The following is a 21,817-nucleotide window of genomic DNA, read 5'->3' on the forward strand; positions in this document are numbered from 1 at the left end:
ATCTTTCTCACCTGTCCTAAGTGGGGCAGCAGGAATAGGAAACACCCCCTTGCTACTCACAGTTAGTTTCAGGAAACTCTTTTGCAAGACCTTCTAGGCCAGATCCAGCATCCTGACTGCAGTCACCATTCCACCCCTAAGTGCACTGTGAGACCACCCATCTCCCATCCTTTTAGGCTAACTATTCAAGCTATTCTTCCACATTCTAGGAACCTGGGTTGGGAGGCAGACTCTTTTCCAGGTTCCCCTCTTTCCTCTGAGGAGCAGAGAAATCTTCACTAGTGTGTCTCAGAGGGTGGCCACTACAGATGACCTGGAATGTTCCTTCAAAGCTCAGAGTTTCCATTTCATGTCAATAGGATGGAACCAGAGTTTGAGGAGTTAAACCAGCCACGCTGATATGCCCTTGGGGAAAGAAAAACTGCTGAGATGCACACACACACACACACACACACACACATTTAAATTCAGTTTTTAAATGATGGTTAAAGTACTCAGTTCTGGGTGGAAACAGGCTTAGCTATGCTGGTTTTAGCCCTACCTCCCCGTTCCGGGTTTAATGGCAGTGGGAAAGAAGAGAAGAGGCTAGAGAAGAGCCTTAGAACGCTGGGGGTGGAGCCCGTGCCTTCTTCTAAACCCTCATCAATGTCCTGAGCAATTACTGGGCGCCACGGAAATCACCGTCCCAGGTCACAGTCTGTCCACTAGGAAGCAGGAGCTAGTGAGACGAAGTGCGGGCCATCTGTGCGACGGTGGCAAGAGGCTCAGGGAGGAGGTGTGCTCTGCCTTCACCTAGCCCGGCATAGGGGAGCACTTAGGGGGTGGGGCATGGCCCCCAAAGCCCAGCCTGTCTATGAAATTCTACCACAAATCCAAGTTCCGGCAGGATAAATCGAACCACTTGTCCCTCTCTCCATCTGGAAAACAGTCCCTCTCCGCCAGCCTCAATTTCCCCACCCGCGCCAGTGTGTGCGATTAGGAGGGCAAAGGTGGGAAGCCAGGCAGCGGGATTCCCCCACGGGAAGGCTGCCCAGTTCCAGCCCCGGGCTGCTGGAAACCCTGAACCCAAACGGGAGGCCGGACGCCCCTGGCCAGGAAGCGGCCCCAGCCCGGATTTCCCTCCCGGGTGGGGCCGCCATGACTCACTCCCTCCCCCTTCCCTAGTTTCCTTGTTTGCATTTCTCCTCTTGGCCACGTGGCGGCGGGTGCAGCCATCACCGCCCCTAACCCGGCACTCGGGCAGCGGCAGGGGCAGATACCCTAAGGCACTTCCTACCCGCAGAAGCTTCGGGATGGGAACTTGAACCCACTGACGTTGGGACTCCATCAGCTGTTAGTCCTGCCCCTTCCCCTATGCCCACCCCTATCGTGAAGCCGGTGCCTGCTCCCCGCCCCCTCGGCCTGTCCCGGGGAGGGGAAGGGGCGGGCAGCGCAGGGGGTGTGACAGCTCCCGCCCGGACCAGTGCCAGCTGCAGCTTCGCTTGAACGCCCTGTGCCAGCTGGCTCTTGCATCTGGGACGAAGGCGGAGGCTCGGAGTTCTTAGTCTTTGGGGAGGGGTGGGGGCTCCCCCACGCCCCCAGCCCTCTATTCACCCAGGACTAACCCCATCTGCCTAGCCCTGCATCTTGCTACTCCGGGCAACCTGTCCTTACTAGGGGCTGGCCCTTCGCTGCCGCTGGGGACTCACACTCATACCCCTCCGGGATTCCCGGGTGGAGCTGCCCTGGGGCACTCCAGAGATCCTGCAGCCTCTTGCTAGGGTGAGCACCGCGGTGTGAGCTGGAGAAGAAACATGAAGGTAAGGTGGGCCGGAGTCAGAGCCAAGGAAAGCTGCTGGAAAGGGCGGGAGAGGAAGCCGACACGTGAGGGAGTTTTGGGTGGGAGAGAGTGGCGGGGAGGAGAATTTGAGGAAAGGCTGCTTCTGGGGATCGAGTGTGTGTACAAAGGTGGACATGCCTTCAGGACATGGACGGTGAGGTGGGGCTGAATTCCAACCAGAACTGAGAAGGGCCCCATCTTTGTGAGTCAAGCTGGAGACCCCTAGGTGCGCCAAGCCAGCAGGACCCGGGGCAGGTCTTCCTGTCCCTCCCCCGGCTCCTGGCAGGGTTGCCGCACCTCCGCATGACCAGTCCAAGTCCAGAGGACGCTAAGCCTGGGGTGGTAGTGGGGAGGTCCAGCTCCTCCGTCCGATGGCTTAGCCACTTTCCTCCCCACATCACAGGTCAGCTGGCCAGGTGAGAACCACTGGCAGGTGGGCCCAGGTGTGGTGGAGAGTCCAGCTGTGGGGGCACCGCAGGTGGGAGGTCTCCCGGACGTGGTTCCGGAGGGCACGCTGCTCAATATGGTTCTGAAGAGAATGCACCGTCCCCGGTGCTGCTCTTACCAGCTAGTGTTCGAGCACCGGCGCCCCAGCTGCATCCAGGGACTTCGCTGGGTGAGTACCGGCCATCTGCCAGGCTGGGTCAGGGCTGGAAGAGGCTGGATTGTAGTGCTGGCGGGACAGGCAGCTTTCTCAGAGCAAATTCATCAGGGTGGATAGAAGGCAGGGAAGTTTGGTGGCAGTGTGAACGGCTGGTCACACAACGAGCCTGTATGCCCCGTGTGCACCGGCATCCTGCGCTGCCCCATTCAGCCACCGGTGGGTGAGCCGGAAAGGGCTTTATCATTTATCTATCACCTGTGTGCCAGGCATGGCCTTATATGTTTGAGTTCTTTCTGTGAGGCAGTGGGGAGATGTGGGGCCAGGTCAAGTGGGGGTGAAATTAGCTTGGTTACTGTTCTTGACACATCACCGTGGCAACGGTCTCCTTTAGTGAACAATTGAACTGGGCTGAATCTGTTTTTTTGGCTCCTGGGGTGAGGTATTTGTGTGGATAAACCGTGGCACCCAGCCAAGGGGGACTGAAGAGGTTTCAGGGTGGAGAATGACTGCTGAAGGAAGCCAGTGGGAAGGACAGGGGCGAGGGAGGGGGACAGGCAGGAACCAGGCTCCAGGAATCCTCTCTTCCCAACTACCGGGCTCGACAGTCCTGTCCTCCTCCCCGCACCCTGTCTGTCTGTCTGTCTCTCTCTGTGTAGGGGGCAGAGGGTACTGAGTAGAGGGGGAGAGAAGGCAGGAAGGGGTGACAATCTTGGAAAGGACTGTCTCTCACTGGCAAATCTTGAGTAAAAAAATATATATATCACCACTGATTGTTTCCTTTTCCAATCTTGTCCAAACACTATTTCCATTTCTAATCGAGGAGACTGGGTTGAGAAAGCCCCAGGTGGGTCTAGAGGAGTGGTCTCTTGGTACTGGAGTTTAGTCCCTGTTAGCCCCTCACTCCCTGGGTCTTTCTAAGAGAGGTGGAGGTTCGGGGTAGGTTCGTCCTACCCCACACCCCTACTCAGGCTCTGGGTCACTACGGTAGTTCCTGCTGGGATCTGGCCGGCTGGAACCCGCCCTCCCTTTCAGGCTATAATTATTTGTGCATTTCCTGTCCCCTTCCCAGCTTGGAGAAGCTAGGTAGGGGGTGGGAGAAGGTCAGTTACCAGGACAATGAGGTCACTGAGGAATCTCTTGGGATCTGAAGTTGGAGAGGGTGGAGAAGTCCTCTCCAGTCTCTCTCTCCCCTAAGACCTCAGGAAGGAAGGACCAGATTGTATGGGCTGTTGGAATGCAAAGGGGGTCAGAGGTCTGGAAGCAAGGCCTTCCTCTGCCAGGTATGGGGGCAATGGGTTTAGGTTTCTAGGTGTTTTGGTTTTTAGGATTAGACACCAGTATTCCCCATCTCTCTACTATGCTCATCCCTAATGGGTGGAGTGAGGTAGGTCTAGCCTGTGCTTAAGAGGTTCTTGACCCCCTTGGAGGCTGCACCTCTTGGTTCTCTTGTGGCTCTTTTGATTTCGTGACGTGTTCCCGTGGGGGAGCAAGTGGCATCAGGGCGTGTGCATGCATGGCGTGAAGCAGATGAGCCCAGAGCCCAGGAAGGGAAGCCTGGGCTATTCAGGCTACGTCCTCCTCTTTAGAAAGCCCAGGGGAAAGTGGGTTCCCCTTCTATCTTTAAAGTTAGTTCATCAGAGACCACCTGGGGGCTCACAGCCAGACTTAGAAAGGACTTCCTGACTATGGCTAAGGCTGTATAGCAATGGTGTGAAAAACAGCTTTGAAAAAGATGTGGGAGAGATGAGGTCTTGTACTGTATGTGGGAGGGAGAGAAAGCTCAGGGTGACCTTGGGTGGACCCCACAGGCTCAAGCAAGACTGGACAGTTTTGGGGGAAAGTGGCTGTATTCTCAAAACAAATCCATCCAAATGATGACGGTGGGTAAGAGTCACAGTACTTGTGCCCTGTGCCCTGTTACAGCCTCATCTTTGTCATACTAAATATGTTCACAACAGCCTGGTGGGATATCCTAATGGTTTCATCTTACAGATGTGGAAAGGAAGGCACAGAGAGGTCAAGCAGCTGGTGAAGGGCTGCACAACTGCTGAGTGGCTGAGCTGGGTTTTATACCCAAGATCTACCTGCAGAATACCTCAGACACCCTCTGTGTCCCTGCTCCATGCTCAAACTGGCCTAGGACCTTAGCCATGACCAAAGGAACTGGTCTGGTGGGTTCCCGAGCTGTCCCTGACTCTCCCTCCAGCCAAACTCTGACACTTAGAGACAGGGAAGGAGGGTGGAGCCGGCCATCTGGTTAATGCCAGCACATCTTTTACCTGGGATCCTTCCTTTCCCAGGATAAGAAGAGTTGGTAGGTAAAGGCTGAGCCAACTGAGGACCTCAAAATGATACTCAGGGTCATGAGTCCAAGTCCAGGGCCAGCTGTAGTCCATATGTCAAGGCAGTAGGTACACATAAGAAATAAGAAAGCAGTGGGGTGTAGTGAAGTACGCCTTTAATCCCAGCACTCGGGAGGCAGAGGCAGGTGGACCTCTGAGTTCCAGGCCAGCCTGGTCTACAGAGAGAGGTCCAGGACAGCCAGGGCTACACAGAGGAAAATCAGGTCTTGAAAAACCAAACTAAAAAAAAAAAAAAAAAAAAAAAAAAGCTCAGTTACTGCATTAAGTTACTGCATTAGCATTTGCCAAGCTGTTTCTGTGGGCAGGCACCATTCCATGGGCTTCAGATTATTAACCTATTTAAATAATATGATAATAACTCTCAGGAGTAGGTACTATTATTACCAATCCCCTCCACAGACAAGAAGCTTGTCCACAGAGACCTTAAATCAGCATAAGGTTACACACCCTGGCTGCCATTCAGAAACCAGCATTTGAACACGGCCATCTGGAGGCCACACACATGCCCACTGCTGCTCATTAACGGTCCTCTCCCTGCCTGTTCCCGAGGTTCTCATCCACAGGAGCATGACAGGGACACAGAGGGCTGTGGCCACAAGCTTGCCCCTTGCTCTGCCGATAGAGTGTTCCTGAGGGCACAGTGGCCCTGCTATTGGGCTCCTGAGAGGCGTAGGGCTGAGGCGTTGGCTGAGGAGTCAGACAGTTCCGGTGTGAATGCTGTTTACCACCAGTTAGGGTGGGTTATGTAACCTTTTTTCTCTGGCTTAGAAATAGAATCCAAACACCTGCTTCACACAGAGGCAGCACCTAGACTCTTGCCTTCCTGAGCAACTATGTAACCCTCGGCAGTGAATTTGTTCCTTTTGGCATAGGCTTTCTTTAGCAGAGTAAAATGCCTTATGGTTGCATTCTCCGGCTACTGTTCTCAGACTCCTGTGCCCATCCCTTGGGGAAGGACAGGAAGTGACCAGCTTGGTCATGTGGCCTCCCAGGTCAGAATAATTCCAGGAAGGGTGGGCTAGGTCTCAGTTGGTAGAGTGCTCACTTAACATGCATGGAGCCCTGTGTCGTGATAAGAAGTTCAAAGCCATCCTCAGATGCTTAGTGACTTTAGCCTGGACAGCAGGAGACCTTGCCTCCAGAAAAAAAAGAAAAAAAAAAGTGGCTGAAGAGATAGCTCTGTGGATAAGAACATTTGCTGATCTTGCAGAAGGATTGAGTTTGCCCCCGACCCCCAGCAACCTAGTAACAGTGTCACAGCTACCTGCAACTCCAGTTCCAGGGAATTGGACCCTTGTTTATCTTCTGTGAGCACACACACACACACACACACACATACACCTAGCAACAACAATAACAGAGCCCAGCTGGAGCCCGGGCTGTGGGCACCAAAGGATGCTGGGTCAGGAGTTAGGGTGACTTGGGCATTTTGACATGAATAACAAGAAGTCATTAGCGCTCTGGCACTGTTTGTTCCAACACAGGGCCTGGCTGGATGCATTCCTGCTCTTCCTCCCTTCCTGGCTCCTCCTCCTCCTCCTCATTTCCTGTTCTTAAGTCTCTAGGGCTCTGTGTCTGGCACTGGCCTGTGCTTGTGACCCGGGCAGGGATACCCTTGGGACACCTAGTGACTTCCACCCCATGCTGGGCTAGGCACTCATGTCAGACCTTGGGTTTCTGCTTGGGTACAGTGTGCTTAGGACCTGACAGTCTCGGGGAGAGGACTTGGATCCCAGAGCCCCAGCCAACACTTCTCCAGGTCCTTGAGTGTAGGGAGATGTGGGTGGGTAGGTGGAAGCAAGACCGACTTGGGTTGACAATCCTGCGAGTGCGTGGTTGAATTATGCAGGGCCCTTGAATTCATATCGAGACTTGTTTCCCTGAAAGTCGTAAGGGAACACATCACCTCTGACTACCACACCTAGGATGCCTTGGGAGGGCTTGTGGAGAACAGAGCAGCCCACCCAGAGCTGTTCATAAACTCTATTTTTACATGGTTGGACAGGAGGGTTGTGAGGGGCCTTCATGGCTGATATGCAGGGCACATTTGCCTTGAAGTCCCTGGTGGTAACATTGCTACCAAGAGCATCCTTAGACAATGTTTCTATGGTAAGCCAGTTATGGGCTACCAAGGCCTTACCTACCCTTACAGGGCTATGACTTGCAGTATCTGCTAAAAAGAAGCGAGCCTGTCAGCCATGGCCACACCTGTGCCTCACTAGATAGTAAAAGCTAACCTATGCACAACCATACACGGGGCAGTGGTTAAACATGCAATCTGTGCCCACTCCTGGAGTTCCTCTGAAAGCTCCAGTTTTGCTTTTATTTGTTTACACTTTAGAGATTTTGTACGTAGAGATTTTGTTTAGGGTAATGCCATTAGTATAGAACCTGGCTTCACAATTTGTGTTTCTGTTAATTGAGCCACAGCCCTACAGAGAGAGGGCCCTGTAGTTGGGCACAGCCCTGAGCCTGAGGTCAACCTGTAGTCCCAGCTAGGAGCTGGTGTTCCCAGGCCTCCCGAGATGTTCATGAATCTTGTATCGTGGCTTCCAACTTCCTCTAGGTCCACCCGGACCAGCCACACATGGGGCCTGTTTGCCTGGACCCTGGGTGCGCAGAATAGGGATCTTGGGGTTCTCACTTGTGGCACACTGGTGTGGGAAAAGGTGTCTTCTGAGAGGGGCAGGGAGGGGTCCCACTCTGTGAGTTTGAAGACCTCCCACTGATCTGCAAATTCTTTCTACTGTCCTCAGACGCCACTTACCAACAGCGAGGGGTCCCTGGATTTCAGAGTGAGCCTGGAGCAGGTATGAGCTGAGGAAGACCGAGCTGGGAGGGGCTACAGGCTGTAGGGGGCGGTGTTCAGGGCCTAAGTTTGTGGTGCCCTCCCTCCACCTCGTCCTAGGCCACCACAGAGCATGTACACAAGGCAGGGAAGCTCCTGCACCGTCATCTTTTGGCCACTTACCCTAGCCTCATCCGAGACAGAAAATACCATCTGCGGCTATATCGGTGAGTGGTGAGTTGGGTCCTACTTTCCCTTTTCACCGGCAGGCATCTGGGCCCAGCTCTGCTTTGCAGGGTGGAGGTGGGAATCGGGGAAGAGCTGGGCTTGGGCTTGGGATGGATGGTGCCTTTGGATAGAGTTTCGCCTCCTCCCACTTTGATTCTCTGCCCCGCCTTCCGTTTCCCACAGGCAATGTTGCTCTGGCCGGGAGCTGGTGGATGGGATCTTGGCTCTGGGGCTTGGGGTCCACTCACGGAGCCAAGCCGTGGGCATCTGTCAGGTGTTGCTGGATGACGGTGCCCTTTGCCATGGTGAGCTGAGCTCCGATTGGGCACTAGGACTGGGTGGGGGTAGGGAGGGCTGACCTGGGGAGTGGACTCTTTTGGGGACTATGGAGAGGTTTAAGGCTGCCACCCCCATAATGCCGCGACCCCTTAATGCGGTTCCTTGTGTTGTGCTGTTCCCCAACCATAAAGTTCTTTTTGTTGCTACTTCATAACTGTAATTTTGCTACTGTTATGAATCATAATATAAATATCTGATTTGTGACCACCCCACCCCCAAAGGGTTCTCGACACATAGTTTGAGAACTGCTGGATTAAGGCATTTTGATAGTGTTAGAATTAAGTCCAATACCTGGCCTGATTTTCCTTTTCTCTGCCATGTCTTGGCTTCCCAGTAAAACATGACTGGACCTTCCAGGACCGAGATACCCAATTCTACAGGTTCCCTGGACCAGAGCCCGAGCCTGCAGGAACTCATGACGTGGAAGAGGAGCTTGTTGAGGCAATGGCCCTGCTCTCCCAGCGGGGGCCTGATGCCCTACTCACTGTGGCGCTCCGGAAGCCGTGAGTGGAGAGCCCTGCCCTCTGCTCCCTTCAGTTCAGACCTCATAGGCTCTCAGATTCATCTGGGGAAAAGGATCTAGACAGTAGAGGCCTGAGCTCAGCTCTCATTCTGCCATGGACTGGCTATGTGGTCTCAGCTCTCACATCCGAGACCATTTCTATTCCCGTGGGTGTTGGGCCAGAGGGTCTGAAGACCCTTCTCACTGACAGAGGGTGTGGATTTTTGGACCAAGATAGGTCAGGGTGCAAATTCTAGCCCAACCGGCTACTGGTGGGGTGACTTGGGCCTCTCCAGTCAGCTTCCTTCCTTTTCTGTCAAGTCAGGATCATGGTGGTAACATCCTTGTGAGAGTAGAATGGAATAATGCTTGAGAGGTGCTTATCACAGTGCCCGGTACCTGGGGCTCACCCACAAAGCCTGCTATTGATAACCGTTGGCTTGACTGATAGTTGTGGAGTTGCCATCTGGCCCCAGGCCCCAGCAGGCGGGTGGGGTGGTGCCTCCCTGGCTCTGATCCATAGTTTCTCAGGGTTTCTTCCGCTCCTGCAGCCCAGGTCAGCGGACAGATGAAGAACTGGACCTCATCTTCGAGGAGCTGCTGCACATCAAGGCTGTGGCCCACCTTTCTAACTCAGTCAGTACACAGGACAGGCTTGTTCTTCAGCCTCTTCAGCCGGATCTCTTCCTCCTGCTAGATGAGGGGTGGGGGGAGGGGAGGGAAGAGGGCAGTTCCCGCTCCTTTGTCTATGGCTTGATGATTTCCACCTAAGGTCTTCTTTTATAAATTCAGTTTAAAAATTGTTTTATTATTTTATGTGTATGGATGTGTTTGCCCACGTGAATGTCTATACACAACATGCATGCCTGGTGCCCACAGAATCTAGAACAGGGCACTGGATCCCCTGGAACTGGCATTGCAGATGGTTGTGAGCCACCATGTGGGTGCTGGTGCTGGGAATCGAACCTAGGTCTTTTGAAAGAGTAGCCAGTCCTCTTTTTTTTTTTTTTTTGGTTTTTCCAGACAGGGTTTCTCTGTGTAACCCTGGCTGTCCTGGAACTCACTCTGTAGACCAGGCTGGCCTTGAACTCATAAATCTGCCTGCCTCTGCTTCCCAAGTGCTGGGATTAAAGGCGTGCGCCACCACTGCCCGGCTAGCCAGACCTCTTAACCACTGAGCCATCTCTCCAGTCGCTCCACCTAGCTTCTTACCACTAGCCTTCAGTGGAAATATTGTCCATTTCTTTCCCCTACTCTGTCTCTGCCACATCCCAGGGACAAGTGGCCTGACCATAGCTCTATCCTCCGGTGCTATCTTTGGCTATACCCTGACTCTCAGCTTGTCTCTTTCCCCAAGGCTGCCTCTGTTGACCACTTTCTCTCCACCCCTAGGTGAAGCGGGAACTAGCTGCCGTTCTGCTCTTTGAACCACACAGCAAGGCAGGAACTGTGTGTAAGTTGGGTTCACCACCGTGTCTGGAGCCATGGGGCAGTGGTGGGTAGTAGGAGGGGACAAATCTGATCAGTGCTTCTCTCAGTGTTCAGCCAGGGGGACAAGGGTACCTCGTGGTACATTATCTGGAAGGGATCTGTCAATGTGGTGACCCACGGCAAGGTAAGCCCTCCCCCAAGCCCACGGGGGTAGATGTCAATGCTCTTTGTTTCGTGCCCTCACGAACACTCCTTTTGATAGCCCCAAGGCTGCCAATCCCATATATATGTCAGAGTCTGTCCCTCCCACCAAGGACTGGTAGGTAGGAGCAGGCTGTGACTGAGTCCTGGCTTCAGGGACTGGTGACCACGTTGCATGAGGGAGATGACTTTGGACAGCTGGCTCTGGTGAACGATGCACCTCGGGCAGCCACCATCATCCTCCGAGAAAATAACTGTCACTTTCTGCGTGTGGACAAGCAGGACTTCAACCGCATCATCAAGGTGCTGTAGGGTAGGGGTGGGTGGGGGTAGTGAGGATGTGGTGGGGTGTCCGGGCAGAGGCACTGGCATCAGAGAGAATTTGTAAGGAAACTCGGGATCTGGCTGGGAGAGGACACCCACAATTTGGTGTGGGAGACCAGGGACTGGTGAGGGGGTGGGTAGAGGGTGGAGTTTGGGTCTGTGGAGGCGCTGAGGCTGAGAGGTCTGAGACGGGTGGATCTGGGGAAGAGCTGAGGCTCCTTAGGGGCCTCTAGGGCTCTAGGTTTGGAAGGGAGGTGGTACAGGACGTCTGAAGAACAGCCTAGTGTGTCGAGCATGGCTGTGGCTCCTTCTCCAGGATGTGGAAGCGAAAACCATGAGACTGGAAGAACACGGCAAAGTGGTGTTGGTTCTGGAGAGAACCTCTCAGGGTGCTGGCCCTTCCCGCCCTCCGACCCCAGGAAGGAACCGGTAACAAGCCTATCATGTCTCTCCCCACGGAGCTTCACACTGCCCTACCCAGTATACCTCTCCCACTTCCAAGCCTTTCACTGTTTCCATTCCATGCTGATACCCTTTGGCCATCTGGGGGTGGGAGGCACTGAGGGGTTGAGAGGGTGTTATCAGTGCCCCCGCTCCAAGGTGGAATAGGGCTAGCCAATCAGAAAGCATGATGTGATCAATTATTGCTGTCTGGTTGCAGAGGGGTGATGTCCTTAGGGCACATGCTACCGACTGACTGTTTTACCCCTAGGTATACGGTAATGTCTGGCACCCCAGAGAAAATCCTAGAACTCCTTTTGGAGGCTATGAGGCCGGACTCCAGTGCTCATGACCCAACAGGTAGCGTCAGAAGACTCTCCTTGTTCTCTGAGTCATCGGGAGGTCATGGCAGCCTGACCTCAGCAGGTTCTAGATTGGTCCATACCGGCAGTTGGCAGGAAGTGCTCTTTGCTTGGGTGGAGAGAACTGTCACAGGGGCTGGGCACTGCTTCCTTTGCTTGTGCTGACTTAAGGGATGTATATTCCAGCTGCACATATAAGTCAGCTATGACTTGGGCTGAAATCCCTTCCCAACCCTAACCCTGCCCCAACAGAGACGTTCCTCAGTGACTTCCTGCTGACCCACAGTGTCTTCATGCCCAGCACCCAGCTCTTCGCTGCCCTCCTGCACCAATATCCTTCCAGCCCCAGGGTGATGTGGGCAGGGGATGAGATCTCTATCAGAGAGGGTGCCGTGACCCTTCCCTGGCGCCCTGAGCAGTCGGGCCCCACATGGTGGGTGACCTCAGTGGCATGTTGTGGTTTCCTTGACTGGTGTTCACCTTCCACGTGGAGCCGGCAGAGCCTGCTGGAGGCAGCGAGCAGGAGCGTAGCACCTACATCTGCAACAAGAGGCAGCAGATCCTGCGACTAGTCAGCCGGTGGGTGGCCCTGTATAGCCCCATGCTCCGCTCCGATCCTGTGGCCTCCGGCTTCCTCCAGGTACCCGGGAGTATAGCTGGGCTGGCTGGGCTGACTCATGAAGGTGCAGCTACAGCCATCCCAGGAGCTGACTCTTGGCTCTTCCTAGAAACTCTCAGACCTGGTGAGCAAAGATGCCCGACTTAGCAACTTGCTGAGGGAACAGTATCCTGAGAGACGGCGACACCACAGGTGACCGGTGACCGAAGCTCATTGGTTCTCCTTGTGCAGCAGAGGCTGAGATGCTGGCGCTGGTGCATCCAGGCCTCCAGGCTAGACAGCTTGTCTTAGCCCACGAGGTGTTCTTATCAACTGCTGTTCTGTTCCCACATAGGCTATAGTCAATTCATTTGCTCATTCTATACACTGAATGCACTTGCATGCTTACGCCTCCCTTTTGGCCAGTTACTGTGGACTATGGTACCGATGTCCACTGGCCCTGCCCATCAATCAACTCCTTTAAGTTTATCTTGCTTTCCCAGACATCTGTGGGGGCAGCTGGGGTTCAAGGGCAAGGGCTCACTCAGATCCCAGGAACCTGTATCTTGCTCCTCCTTCCTTTCGGCCTCTGGAAACCACAGAAGCCGACCTGGGTCTTAAGCGAACCTTGCCCCCTGCCCTGTGTACGCTACGCTCCTTCCCACATCCCTCTGAACTTCTGGGGAGGGCAGGGTGGGATCTAGACCACTGTGGCCGCTGGCCCTGGAATCGTCCTGCCTGCCAGGGTCCTCAGTCGCTCTCTTTCTCTCACTCTTCTCTGCAGGTTGGAGAACGGCTGTGGGAATGTATCTCCTCAGACCAAGGTGCCTGCCCTGCCTCTTGTTTTTCCCCCTCTGCCCAACCTGGCATCTTCCCTCTGCCCCTCCAGCCCAGACACCCAGAGTGTCCTTGACCTGTGCTGGGTGCATCAGGGAAGGTCCTGCGGGAGCTACTAAGTTTAAGGGGACACCTTCTCCCTTTCCGTAAGAAGCTTTTATTCCTTTGGGAGGTGATTCACGCCTGCAGTTGTAGCTGAGAGATGAGACAGGTGACTGGGATAATCTCCGAGAGCCAAGGGTTTCTGGAGGGTGGTGGTGTAGGAGCTTAGATGGTCTGCTAAGGCCTGTCCCAGGGCTCCAGGTGGCCAGCCCACTCCCAGCTGGGGCTGGGGAGGAGATGTGGAGCTGTGACTGGGGCTAAGGTTTGGTTGAAGAGTCGTAGGAGAAAGAACTGGGAAGGTGGGAGGCTGGGTTGATCATAGAGAAGTGAACTCAAAAGTGAGCACCTTAGCGTCATCCAGCCCCGCCCCAGCCCCGCCCCAGCCCCGCCCCCAGCCCTGCCCCACGCCGCCGGCCAGAGGCTCCTTCCTGCTGTAGTCACAGTTGGCCTCACCCCAGGACCTTTGCATTTAGCCTTCTGCATGGGGCCCTTTCTTTTGACGCCTTTTACCTTTTTAGACCCTGCTTGTTCTGAACAGAGCCAGAATGTATGTCCCCAAAAGGCCTTCTCATTTCCCACCCGGAGCATCCCCAGACGTCCATCCTTCCTGCTTTCTTCGGAGCACTCTCAGCTTGTAGACGCTTTCCTTTGCTGAGGGAACTTGACTCATTGCCTCAAACTTCTCACACCCGGGGGTCCCCTCACCCTACTCTATGATTCTTCCTTTCTGCTCTTCCAATACCAGGCTCCTCCCCACACCCCAGAACTTGCAATGTGTTGTATGTTCCTATCTGTCACATCCCATCAGGATGTAGGGCTGGACACAAGGGGCCTCTACTTGCTTCTGCATGTGGCCGGCACTGAGGAATCAATGCCAGTCACCCAGGGATGTCAGACACCCTGCTAGATGCTGGATGGTGTGGCAGGAGGGGGCCCCTGGCTTGTGGGTTCACAGTCACCAGAGGAGCAAACCTGTGAAACAGTCTTCTGATGCGTGCAGTCGGAGGCACCTGAGAAAGCAGGCAGAGAAAAGATGACTCGCTGACTTACCATGAGGCTTAGAGACAGAGACATGTCCCAGGAGCTGACAGGAACAAACAAGGCCTCAGGCAGCGCTAGAGGCTAGAGAGGAGACCAGGAAGGGGGTCAGGGGCCAGAGTATCTCCAGGTTGGAGAATGGCCTGTGAACCGTTGAGAGGTTAAAGGGGACAGGGAATGATGGCTTCTGTCCCCAGCTCAGTGTGGCTTTACTTAGGTGGGTTAGAGGTGAGTGGCAGCACCCGGGGGTGAGGGGACTTTTGAGGTAGGAGAGACCCATTTAAATGAACCCAGAAGAGAGTGGTAAGCCCTGGGTGGGTGGGTGGGGGGCAATGAGAAACATGAGCTCGGAAGGAACGGTGACAGGGATGAGGGGATTCCTGAGTGTGAGAAGTCTGGAACCATAGGTCATGGGTGGGGATGTAACTTTAAGGCTGGGGCCCTGGTGTGCCCAACACAGGTTCAGGTGCTCAGGTGACACCCATGGTGGGGACTCTGAGGAAGCTGTCTAGGAAGGGGCAGGGAGCAGGGTGCCAGCTCCATTTAGAGGCAGTGAGAGAGAGTATCAGATTTGGAGGGAGAGTGGAAGTCGGGTGAGGCCATGTTAGGACTACTCACAGAGAAGCTATCTGGCATTTTCGGCCCACTGGAACAGAGCAGCTCTTGCAGGCCGAGGGCACAGCGAGAATAAGTTTCTAGCCACGTAGCGGCGGCTGTGTGGCCTTTAGCCTGTCACTTAACTTCTCTGAGCCTCATTTATCATGCCCACAAAATGTGGACTAAAAATATTTTTCTCCAAAGACTACTGTGAATATTTTTTAGATACCCAGAACAATGTCCACTTTGTAGCAAATGCTTGCTGAGGGAAGAAAAAAAAAGAGAAAAACTGGGCCCAAGCAGTTTCATCCCAGAACAGCCCTGGTCCTGTTTATGGAGGTGGCTGAACCACCCCCCTATTCCCCGCCTTGTATCAGATGACTGGCCTGCATTTGACCTCTGGCTCTCCTCGAGCCTGGCTCCCTGCCCTCCCTGGACTTTGGGGTTCATGCGGCCAGCAGAGCCCCTGGCACTATGATGCTTTGGGGCCCCTGCTGGTTGTCACCTCAAAGGCCCTCCCTGACTTGTCCCTGGACTCTGGAGCCTTGTTCTTCTTCCCTTTCAGGCCCGGAATGCACCTGTTTGGCTCCCTAACCAGGAGGAACCCCTCCCAAGCAGCACTGGTGCCATCCGAGTTGGGGACAAAGGTAGGTGGGGTAACTGAGCAAGCCAGGCATCGAGGGTCATCAGCATTGCTGTGTCTGTCTCCCTTGCCTGGCTGGTGTTACTCTGGGCTAGGGGAGGACATGGTCCTCCTCGGGGTCTTTACCCCAAGCAGGTCAGTTACCTGGGCTGCTTTCCTAGGTCCAGTACTCCTCGCTGGGCCTTGGCACCCACCTACTTTGTTTCTCCTTGTATCCCCTTTTCTGGCCTATGGGTGTCTTCTTGCTGCTGAGCTAGGGCCCTGTTCCTCATGGGGAAGGGAGACCAGGCACCTGCTTCCAGCTCATCCCCTCCTCCTCTCCAGTCCCCTACGATATCTGCAGACCTGACCACTCGATGCTGACCCTGCACCTGCCGGTGACGGCCTCTGTGAGAGAAGTGATGGCGGCTTTGGCCCATGAGGACCACTGGACCAAGGGGCAAATGCTGGTGAAGGTTAATTCTGCAGGTGGTGAGTTGTGTCTCTGGATTAACTCTCTACCCTGAGAGAGCACCCTCAGATCCAAACCCACATCCTTGAGTTCAGACCGTTACTTTCATGCCCTGAATTTGCGGCGGGATTACCACATCTCCTCTGCCTGTTTGAGAAGCAATGCTCAAGACCCAGCCAGTTGGTTGGTTGGTTGGTTGGTTGGTTGGTTGGCTCACTGGCTGTGGCTCCCCGGGCAGGGCGTGTGAGCTCTCAGTTTGAGCTCCTTGTTTGTAAGGCAGAGATAGTAAAATGGCAGGTGTCGTAGAGGATTTGTGAGAATTAAACAGCCCGTTGTGAAGGGAGGTTGGAGAAGAAGAGGCCATGGCTTCTACTGGCTTCTCCTAAAGGTTTGCTCAGCTTGCTTTCTTATAGAACCCAGGACCACATTCCCTGGGGTGGCCCCGCCCCCAGTGGGCTGGGCCTTCCAGATCAATCATTAATCAAGAACTTGCTACAGACCAGCCTGACACAGACATTTTCTCACTCGAGATTCCTTCTTCCCAGATAAGCCTAGCTTGTGTCAAGATGATGAAGTAACTAGTATTGCAAATACTTTAAAAATAGTTTTATTTTTATTTTATGAGTATTGGTTGTGTTGCCTAAATGTATGGCCTCTGCACCATATGTGTGTTTGATTCTCTTGAAAGTCAGAAGAGGGGGTTAGATCCCCTGAAACCAGAGGTATAGGAGGTTGTGAGCCACCAAGTGGTTGCTAGGAATAGAACCCAGGTCCTCTGGAAGAGCAACCAGTGTGCTTGACTGCTGAGCCACCTCTTCAGCCCTGATAGAAAACATTTTGAGGGCTGGAAGGATGGCTCAGTGGTTAAGAGCGCTGGCTGCTCTTCCAGAGGTCCTGAGTTCAAATCTCAGCAACCACATAGTGACTCACAACTCACATGGTGTATATGATAGACATTCATATACATAAAGTAAATAAATAAATCTTTTTTAAAAGAAGAAGAAGACATTTTGAAGGGTCAGCTATGTAGCAGGAACGGGCTAGGTACTAGAATTTCTACAGCAACTATGACAGATCTGCTGGATGATAGTGAACATAGACTCCCAGGGCCGGGAGAGAAGTCCACATTAACTACTACAGCTGGGGCACCCAGGGCCTCTCTGAGTCTCCATTTCTGAGTCTGCCAAGCGACTGCGTGGTTATGAGAGTCTAGCTGTTAAACTGCAGATACCCATAAAGCCTGCAACCCCGAGTCTAGCCTAGACTCTAACCTCTGCCTAGACTCCTGTCTGTGTTATCAGGACCTGCTTTGGGAGAATTTGGCATGTTAAAAGCCATTGTTATCCTTGAGTTGTGTAGCCCGGACTTGACGGCCAGAGTCCAGCAGTCAGGAACTGGGGCTGTCAGGGAGCTGTAGCAAGGGTGGCTAAGAGAAAAGCCCTCACCCTTCAGGAGTCAACAGGAGTGACTCTAGAGCTCACCTGTGTGCTCGGCTCTGGGAAGCACTGCCCTCTGGTGGCTACCTGGCAAGTTACCGCTGGACAATGTCCTTTATTGAGATCCTACTATACGGCAGTCATTTTTTTGACCATTGACGGTCACTAACCAGTGCTCTATTACAAATCTCCCTAAGAATACACTTGCGTATAAATTATATATAAAACACTTCCTCAACATGGGATTATAAAGCTATACACATAATAGAAGAAATGGATTAATAGAAGAAAATTGAGAAAGTGGGTTAAATAGGAGAGCTAACTTTTTCTTTGGACATGTGAGTAGTCTTACGTGCCACACTTTGGAAGCCACTGTTCAGGGGCCTGGAGACTCGAAGACTCAAAGCATTGTCCAGTCCATAGCTGTTGAAATCAACAGTAAGAGGTAGATAGGACATTTCCTAATTTCTAGAGGTTTTTTTTTATAAGCATTTTTTTTTACCTGTAGTAGCCACACTTATAAAAATTACCTGGAAAGTAGTTGGGGTGAGTCCTACAGGCTTTAGTTTATGGAAGAGGAAACTGGGGGTCAGGGACGTTGATATCTCACCCACAATTGACCAGTCTCAGGTGCTGCCTGAGTCAACGCTACAGGCAGTGTCGAGGTGTGGTTATGAGCACCCGTGCGTTTAGAGTCTACCCAGCCATTGCCAGAAGAAGAAAACTTTCAGATAGGCAGGGCCTCCAGCTGCTCCCTGGCCTCCGTCCCAACCACCTCCCCTAAGCACAGCCTCTGCTGTCTCCACAGATGTCGTTGGCTTGCAGCCAGATGCCCGCGGTGTGGCCACATCCCTGGGGCTCAACGAGCGGCTCTTTGTTGTCCACCCACAGGAAGTGCATGGGCTGGTAGGGACAGGCAGGCTGCCAGAGCCTGAGGAGCTCTGGGACCAGGAGGCACGGTGGGTTGTGGGAGGATGGCCACAGAGAAGCGAGGGAGGTGTTTGTCTCTGGCTGTTCCTGAGTCTTCACAGGGAAAAGAGGGATGGCCATAGCATTTGGAGATGCCAAGGGGAAAGAGGGGCTAGCTCTAGACTCTAACTCTAGGGGCTCAAACCAGAGTTCCAGCATGAGAGAGCTGTCAGAACAGTGACCCCCCTCGGGAGAACCCATTTTCGCCATCCACAGACCTGAGAAGCCTCTCCACTTCACAATGCCCTGTCTGTCCGCTGTCCCCCTCACCACAGGCAGAATTTTTGTCCCAGGTTCTCCCTGTGTCTGAGCATTCTTCTCCTGCAGACCCCACACCCTGAGCAGCTGGGGCCCACTCTGGGTTCTTCTGAGATGCTGGACCTAGTGAGTGCCAAGGACCTGGCAGGCCAGCTGACAGACCATGACTGGAACCTCTTCAACAGGATCCACCAGGTACAGGAGAAAGAGCTGAGGAGAAGAGGGTATGGGCCGGACACCAGGCCTAGCATCCTGACCTGGTCTTTGCCCCATCCAGGTGGAGCTGATCCATTACGTACTGGGCCCCCAGCACCTGCGGGATGTCACCACCGCAAACCTGGAGCGTTTCATGCGTCGCTTCAACGAGCTGCAGTACTGGGTGGCCACCGAGCTCTGCCTCTGCCCTGTTCCAGGCCCCCGGGCTCAGCTACTCCGGAAGTTCATCAAGTTAGCAGCCCAGTGAGTGCCTACTGGGACAGCGGGGTGTGTGGAGCTGGTGGGATATGGAGGAATAGTGGAATCTGTGAGACGGTGTGGTGCGTTGCCAGTCCTGCGGCCACCCTTCCCTCCCCAATGTGTTGCCCAATTAGCCTTCCCTTTGTTCCTGGGTTCCCAGAGCCTTTGCCTCTTACTTAGCCCACCCATCCTACAAAGCCATCACTGGGGATTCGGCTGTTTCCTCTGAGGGTGTCTGGGTCTTGTGCTCACAGCCTCAAGGAGCAGAAGAATCTCAACTCTTTCTTTGCGGTCATGTTTGGCCTCAGCAACTCGGCCATCAGCCGCCTGGCCCACACCTGGGAGGTAAGCGTCCGGGATCTGCCAAGGCCAGGCCTCTGCCCTCCTGGGGGATGTTAGGGTGGCTGTCTCTTTCCAGTCATGGCCCCTCACCTGTCTTACTTTCACAGCGGTTACCCCATAAAGTACGGAAGCTGTACTCGGGCCTGGAAAGGTTGCTGGTGAGTGCTGGGCTCATTCCCACCTTCTCTGGACTTGGCTCTTGGCCTTTTGTGGCTTTCAGTGCCCATTGAGGACCTGGATCCCTCTGGTGTGTGGTTGTGGGAGCTGACGGAGGGAGTTCAATATAGTGATGAGGGCTTGTGGTATACTCTACCCTCTGCTATTCATGGAGAAGACATTTGCCCTGGATATGAGACCACAGCATGCCCAGGGATGTCCTGGGTATGAGATTCAGGAGGAGGCAGAAGAGGCCAGGGTTTGACTGCTCTGCCCAAGGGTTGAGCTGAGCTTGACAGCAAAGGTAGCAAGCAGAAGACCTACTATGTGCCAGGATACCCCCCCCGCTGTGTGTCAGGTAAGAGGGTACCATTGAACCCTCCAGGACCCTTAAAGGATTCGCAGACCAGACTTGTAAGACAAAAGTGAAGAATGAGACAGGAGTAGAACTTCCTGGAACTTTTGAAGGTTTTGTAGCATTCCAGAGAGAAGAGCGCCAAGGTGCTTTCAGATTTGGGCGTTCGCAAGAAAACTGGGATCCAAGGGATTCCAGGGAACACACCCACCAGAGCGATAGAGAGGCTGAGAGGCCTCTGGGATTAATCACCATGAAGATTTCCTGGGGGCACTGCGAACTTAGAAAGCCAGGCCCCATCACTGTTTGGTCTACCACAGTCCCTACCTCTAAGGCTCCTGTATGAGGGGAGGCTGGCTTGGAGCCTCTCCAGTGTGGCCTGGGACCTAGGTGAGGATGGGTCTGTGGTGGGCCGTCATATGCAGGATGAAAAAAAGACCTCCCTCAGGGCAGCCTCCTCTCCTCACAGGACCCTTCCTGGAACCACCGAGTGTACCGATTGGCTCTCACCAAGCTCTCCCCTCCTGTCATCCCCTTCATGCCTCTGCTTCTCAAAGGTAGGCCCTGGGCTCCTCTCTGCCTCCATCCCTGGGCTCACTAACGCTCTTTGGCAGTGACAGCTGATGGGCTGACACACGGGGAGCACTCAGCTAAATTAGGTGTTGACTAGCTGAAAGGAGTTAGGTCAGGAACGTAGCAGGGTGCTGCCGGAGGCTGTGCCTGATGCCCCAAGAGATACCAGGGGGTTGCCATGGCTCAGAGGCTGCTGCAGGCTGAGCAGTGTGGCTGGGACAGGCCCTAGGCTTCCTATGGTTGGCCTGTCACCTTTCCTGGAATCCAGGAGAAGAAGGTGTTCGGGGACTTATAAGCAAAGAAAACCATCCCTTTGCAGACATGACCTTCATCCACGAGGGAAACCACACACTGGTGGAGAACCTCATCAACTTTGAGAAGATGGTGAGTTCAGGAAAGTGGGCTCCCACCTCTAGTGTGGGTTGGCAGTATGACAGTGGCCCGGGATGGAACAGGGGTGGGTGTCCATTGATAGAACCTGCGCCCCCGCATGCATGCAAGTAACCCCAGTAGGCAGGAGGCTAAGACTGGAGGATTCTGTGTTTAAGAACAGCCTGGGCTATGAGAGACCTTGTTTTGTTTTGTTTTGTTTTGTTTTGTTTTGTTTTGTTTTGTTTTGTTTTGTTTTGTTTTAATAGCTCCTGCCTCATTCTCTGGCATGTGGGAGGGTCTGCCTTTAGGGCTACTAGATGATAGCCTCAAATATCACACTGTTCTGGGCTGGTGAGATGGCTCAGTGGTTAAGAGCACGGACTGCTCTTCCAGAGGTCCTGAGTTCAGTTCCCAGCAACCACATGGTGGCTCACAACCATCTGTAATGGGGTCCGATGTCCTCTTCTGCTGTGTCTGAAGACAGTGACAGTGTACTCACATAAATAAATCTTAATCACACTGTTTAGTAAGAGCCCCTTCCGGCTCTTATCTCTCAGAAGCCGTCCCTGATCTCTGTCTTCCAGCTGCTGCCTAGCTCCTATTGAGCATGTGGCTGTGCTGGGTTGAAGCAGCCATAACCCTGTCTTTTATAGACTCCCTAGTCCCTATCAGCCAGATCTCATGACCTTGTGTTGTCCTCAGCGAATGATGGCCAGGGCTGTGCGGATGCTGCACCACTGCCGAAGCCACGGCACTGGTAAGAGGTGCTCTCCTGGGCAGGGGAGCTCCCTCAGCACCACCAGGGAGGCTCCGCATGGCCGCCTCCCTGACTCTTCCCCCTCTCTCTGCCCAGCGCCTCTATCGCCACTCAGAAGCCGAGTTTCCCACATCCACGAGGACAGCCAGGCATCAAGGATCTCCACATGTAAGTGGTGGGACAGGGTGTTGTGTTGAATGACGGCTCGGCTCATGTCTGGCTCGTGTCCAATAGACCACACCAGGCCAAAGCAGTTCCACGTGGCAGTTCCACGTGGCAGTTCCACGTGGCAGAAAAAGGGACAAAGGGGGGAGAGAGGAAGACAAGGGAAAAAAAGGTAAAAAAAAAAAAGGTCAAAGGTGGGGAAAAGTTTGCTTTTTATCTAGGCTGTGTAGTAGGCTGTTCACAGGTGTGAGGAGTTTGCTCTGGGAAGGTATGCAGGGTTGTCATAGGCAACAGATGTCACCTATGTGTC

General features: G+C 53.8%; 1 protein-coding gene across 2 annotated transcripts in view; it reads left to right on the plus strand.

The window, feature by feature from the left end:
• The first annotated feature begins 1,485 nt into the window (after window positions 1–1,485).
• Window positions 1,486–21,817, plus strand: part of Rapgef3 (Rap guanine nucleotide exchange factor 3) — a 22,410-nt gene continuing 2,078 nt past the window's right edge. Inside the window, exons 1-27 of one of the 2 annotated variants that reach the window (XM_028789361.1) lie at window positions 1,486–1,799; window positions 2,223–2,435; window positions 7,543–7,596; window positions 7,695–7,801; window positions 7,986–8,107; window positions 8,476–8,644; window positions 9,195–9,279; window positions 10,036–10,096; window positions 10,182–10,258; window positions 10,432–10,578; window positions 10,916–11,028; window positions 11,312–11,400; window positions 11,655–11,733; window positions 11,883–12,042; window positions 12,131–12,213; window positions 12,785–12,824; window positions 15,140–15,221; window positions 15,542–15,688; window positions 17,913–18,010; window positions 18,401–18,526; window positions 18,609–18,790; window positions 19,042–19,132; window positions 19,237–19,287; window positions 20,110–20,197; window positions 20,533–20,597; window positions 21,288–21,342; window positions 21,439–21,510. In XM_028789361.1, coding sequence (XP_028645194.1) covers window positions 1,794–1,799; window positions 2,223–2,435; window positions 7,543–7,596; window positions 7,695–7,801; window positions 7,986–8,107; window positions 8,476–8,644; window positions 9,195–9,279; window positions 10,036–10,096; window positions 10,182–10,258; window positions 10,432–10,578; window positions 10,916–11,028; window positions 11,312–11,400; window positions 11,655–11,733; window positions 11,883–12,042; window positions 12,131–12,213; window positions 12,785–12,824; window positions 15,140–15,221; window positions 15,542–15,688; window positions 17,913–18,010; window positions 18,401–18,526; window positions 18,609–18,790; window positions 19,042–19,132; window positions 19,237–19,287; window positions 20,110–20,197; window positions 20,533–20,597; window positions 21,288–21,342; window positions 21,439–21,510 — 2,662 coding nt within the window. In that variant the 5' untranslated portion in view covers window positions 1,486–1,793. Of the gene's footprint in view, window positions 1,800–2,222; window positions 2,436–7,542; window positions 7,597–7,694; window positions 7,802–7,985; window positions 8,108–8,475; window positions 8,645–9,194; window positions 9,280–10,035; window positions 10,097–10,181; window positions 10,259–10,431; window positions 10,579–10,915; window positions 11,029–11,311; window positions 11,401–11,654; window positions 11,734–11,882; window positions 12,043–12,130; window positions 12,214–12,784; window positions 12,825–15,139; window positions 15,222–15,541; window positions 15,689–17,912; window positions 18,011–18,400; window positions 18,527–18,608; window positions 18,791–19,041; window positions 19,133–19,236; window positions 19,288–20,109; window positions 20,198–20,532; window positions 20,598–21,238; window positions 21,343–21,438; window positions 21,511–21,817 lie in introns of those variants that run through there. The other variant, XM_028789362.1, reaches the window with a different exon arrangement.

The sequence above is a fragment of the Grammomys surdaster genome, unplaced genomic scaffold (genome assembly GCF_004785775.1).
Source record: "Grammomys surdaster isolate TR1022 unplaced genomic scaffold, NIH_TR_1.0 125818, whole genome shotgun sequence".
NCBI lineage: Eukaryota > Metazoa > Chordata > Mammalia > Rodentia > Muridae > Grammomys > Grammomys surdaster.